The sequence below is a fragment of the Ipomoea triloba genome, chromosome 1 (genome assembly GCF_003576645.1).
Source record: "Ipomoea triloba cultivar NCNSP0323 chromosome 1, ASM357664v1".
Taxonomy (NCBI): domain Eukaryota; kingdom Viridiplantae; phylum Streptophyta; class Magnoliopsida; order Solanales; family Convolvulaceae; genus Ipomoea; species Ipomoea triloba.
Genome location: NC_044916.1, coordinates 28393226 through 28397415, shown reverse-complemented (window position 1 = coordinate 28397415; position 4190 = coordinate 28393226). Strand labels below are relative to the sequence as shown.

The window sequence follows — 4190 nt, the reverse complement described above, 5'->3', positions numbered from 1 at the left end:
TTTCTTCTGTGTCTTTACGTCCTTATATATGAGAGTAGAAGAATAGTTCCGTTGGAGGGAAAACTATTCCGTTTGAAATTGGTCTCCCACGCCGAACATGGGTCTTTGCACAATTTCAGCATTTTTCATGGAGTAGTGGTCTTGTAACTTGAGCCTTTTGTTTTGTAGTGAATATTCCATATTCCACTTTCTTGAGTTCATGCTTCACTTGCTTCTTTTGGATAAAGTTACTCTTTTTATGTTCCCATCATTCCTTGTTTGGGGAATCTGACCACTTCAGGATTGGTGCACTTCTTGACCGTTTGTGGTGGAGGTCTGACGTGTCATCCACTTCCGTCCATTTTGAAACCTCCCGCTCAGCACCTCTTCAATATTTTATCTCCATGATATTCTTCTTCTCCAAACTTAGAGTATTTTATCTGCACATGTTGACTAACATTCAGCCTCTTGGAGAAGTGCCGGTTTATCGAGACCATAAAAGATGTCTCGACCACTTGATGTTTCAATCCCATGTATCGAGAGGTCTATCTCTCGAATATTCTTTACGTCTCGAACTCGATAGGTATATCGAGAGGTCCTTACCTCTCGAACTTGGCTTGTGTCTCGAGACTTAGTTGATGTCTCGTAGACCCTTATTCCTCCAGAGTTGTCTCGTGCCTGCTTCTGATCTATCTGTTTGCTTACAACACGAAAACTTCTAAGTTGTTCAAACAAGTTTACCTTAAGCTTAAATATTTCCCGAGTTGAGCTCAAATTACCTGGTTGTATTTTCGCTCTTAGTTTACTTATCGAACTTACATTGTTTTGCCTATGTATCGAGACTTGGGGATTCTTACTTAACAGTTGGTATCATCAAAACCTATTACATGATGTTCCTAACAAACCTTATCATGATGTGTGTTAGTACTGTTTCGTATCATTTTTTAGTGAATGGTGAAATTGTTGGTCAGGTAACACCCACAAGGGGAATCCGACAGGGGGATCCCCTCTCACCATATTTGTTTATAATTTGTGCGGAGGGGCTATCATTATTATTACAACGAGCGGAATCCATAGGCTGTTTTCATGGCTGCAGAGTAGCTAGGGGGGCTCCCTCTATTTCGCATTTATTTTTTGCTGATGATAGTCTTCTGTTTTTTAAGGCTAATGCCCAAGAAGCTGGGGTTATCAAGCAATGCCTCAATGAGTATGAGGAGATGTCAGGGCAAGTTGTTAACTTTCAGAAGTCAAGTATGTGCTTTAGCAGGAACACTTCTGTGACAGATAGAGGGTCGGTGGCTGCGGTACTGGGAGTGTCTCAAGCCCCTAACTTTGGAAAATACCTTGGCTTGCCTTCCTTTATAGGAAGAAATAAGTGGGCAGTGTTTTCTTATGTTGAGGATAAGATCAGAAGCAAGATTGGCTCATGGAATAAAAGATTACTCTCGCGGGCTGGTAAGGAGGTCCTCTTGAAAAGTGTGGCACAGTCTATGCCCACCTTTTCAATGAGTGTCTTTTTACTTCCTGATTCTGTCTGTACATCTATTGAACAGGCTATGAATCGGTATTGGTGGGGCTCAGGGGGGAAATAAGGGGATTCATTGGAAAGCTTGGGATCAGCTTTGGGTTCCCAAGAAATTTGGAGGTCTGGGCTTTAAGGATCTTAAGGCTTTTAATTTAGCAATGTTGGGAAAGCAAGCATGGCGGTTTCTGTCTAATCCATACAGTTTGGTAGCTCGTTTGTATAAGGCCAAGTACTTTCCGAAAAGCTCTTTCTTTGAGGCTTCTATTGGAAATTGCCCCAGCTTTTGTTGGCGTAGTATCATGGCCGCACAAGATTTGGTTTGTTCTGGTGCCAGGAGGAGAATTGGTAATGGCAAGTCTACACTCATTTGGGGTCACCCGTGGCTTCCGGATGATAATGACCCTATGATTCAGACTGAGATTCCCCAGGAGCTCAATGGTTCAACGGTTTCAGGATTAATTGATCCCTCCACTAAAACGTGGGACCAGGAAATTCTTCAAGACCTGTTTGATCAGACTGATGTTGCACGTATTATGAGTATCCCAGTGAGCCTGGACTATGAGGATTCATGGTTTTGGGCTAGGGACCCCAGGGGATGTTATACGGTTAAGGAGGGTTATAGGTGCATTAGAGGGGAGTTTACCACCCACCCGGGCACTTTTGATAAATGGCAATCTATGTGGAAAAGTAAAGCACCCCCAAAGTGGAAGTCCCTCCTATGGAGGGCTCTCACTGATGTCCTCCCCATTACCCCAAACTTGATTATAAAGAGGGTGGAGGTAGATCCATCATGCCCTATGTGTGGTCTTGAACATGAGAGTCTAATGCACACTTTTATTTTGTGTGATTTTTCAAAGATGGTTTGGCATGAGTCATCCATTCCAACTCCTAGTTTGTTGGGTGATTCATTTGGCATGTGGTTCTCTAATCTTATGAATGCTCTTACGGCTGAACAGCTCCCTACAGCAATGGCGGTTCTGTATTTCATTTGGCATGCACGCAATAAAGCAGTTTGGGACCGCTGCATGCCCACGGCGCGAAGCACCTGGAGAATGGCGTCTTCAGCTCTTCTTTCTTGGCGGCTGGTGCACTCTCCACAGCTGCAGGGACTCACGTCTGGAACGCTCCAGGCTGTTTCATTTGCGGCAACAACACCTCAGCCTGCCGCCAACCATCCCCAGCTAGCCACCAGCCATCTCCAGTCTGCCGTCGATCATCCATCTCCCCAGCTTGCCGCCAGCCATCTCCAGCTTGCCGACGATCACCCATCTCCCCAGCTTGCTGCCGATCATCACATCTATTTTTTTTACGCCGGTTACCTTCGGCCTTCGAGGAAAGCTACGGCGGGTGCGGTGCTATACTCACCAGGAGGCTCTTTTGCTGCGGCTTTCAATACCCCGTTGCAGGACTGTTTCTCCCCGCTTATGGCTGAATCAATGGCTTGTAAGGAGGTTCTCTCATGGATAAAAGATCGAGGCGTGCACACGGTAGTTCTCTACACGGATTGTGCCAGTTTACAACAGCTACTTGCATCGGATCATAGGACTATTTATTCATATGTTGCTTTTCCTGTTAGTGCCTCCAAGGCAATTATGTCAACTTTTAATTCTTGTTCAGTGAGGTCGGTTCCTAGATCTGCGAATCTAGCCGCTCACTCGCTTGCGTCGTTGGCTTTTAACCAGGCTAGCGCTCTTTTCTGGGATTCTATCCCACCAGACTTTATTGCATCTTTGATATAATATATGCATTTCTGGTTTTAAAAAAAAAAAAAGGGGCATCAAACTAAAAGTTTCACAATAAACATAACAAAATCAATGGTCATTTAAGAGACATATCAATCTAAAAATTTCAGTGTAGACATAACAAAATCAAGAGTTATTTAAGAGACATATCAATATGAAAATTTCATAGTAAACATAAAAAATTAGGTGTCATTTAAGGGACACATGAAACTCGAAATTTTATAGTAAACATAACAAAATCAATGGCCATTTAGGACATACTAAACTGAAAATTTTAAGATGATATAGAATTAAGCTACAGCCTAGGGCTTCCACTACCGTTTACTGGACCACCAAGAAATCATAAATGGGCCACCAGAGTGACGGAGTATGTGAGAGATAGACTAATAATATTTCAAAAACTCAGAGAACTCAGAGTCTTAGAGTCTCAGAGTTCAGAGTTGAGAGAAGAATATAGAATTTGAGAGAAGATACTAGAGAGATTGAAAGAGCATTGAAAAGGAGTGAGGGATGGGATTGCGCAAATGAGTAGGGTTAGCAGAAGGCATCTCTTAATTGTCATATATATACTCAGTCTAAACAACGTCTTATAGATATATGCTTATATAAACCCTAAACAAAGTTTGGATATTCGGACGTGCTCGAATAAATTTTACAATCCCCAACTTGATTTTAAATACGCGGCATTAATCTCACCATGGGTCGAATAGCCATATTTGTGTTCAGATACCTATTCGTCTTTGTTTTCGATTTTCATGTCAGACGGGTTATTCAGGTTATGCAAAGCCCTAAAAATAATTAATATTTTATAAGAAATAATTTCGTAATAGATTTATATATGCTCATATTTAAAAAAAAAAAAAAGAATCAAATAGAAAAAAGTACAATTTATTAACTTTAAGACAAATAGAAAAAAAAATAGAAAAAAAAAAAAAAAAAAAAAA

At 41.6% G+C, this 4190-nt stretch overlaps 2 protein-coding genes across 2 annotated transcripts in view; both read left to right on the top strand.

The window, feature by feature from the left end:
* The window catches only part of LOC116011962, an 18465-nt gene extending 16805 nt beyond the window's left edge, over positions 1-1660 (top strand). Inside the window, exons 2-3 of the mRNA XM_031251412.1 lie at positions 1143-1434; positions 1533-1660. Of these exons, the coding sequence (XP_031107272.1) occupies positions 1143-1434; positions 1533-1660 (420 nt within the window). The remainder of the gene's footprint in view (positions 1-1142; positions 1435-1532) is intronic.
* A 2-nt stretch (positions 1661-1662) lies between these two features.
* LOC116011955 lies at positions 1663-3243 on the top strand. The gene has a single exon (XM_031251400.1). It carries the CDS (start codon positions 1663-1665, stop codon positions 3241-3243), a length of 1581 nt encoding a protein of 526 aa, XP_031107260.1.
* The last annotated feature ends 947 nt before the right edge of the window (positions 3244-4190 follow it).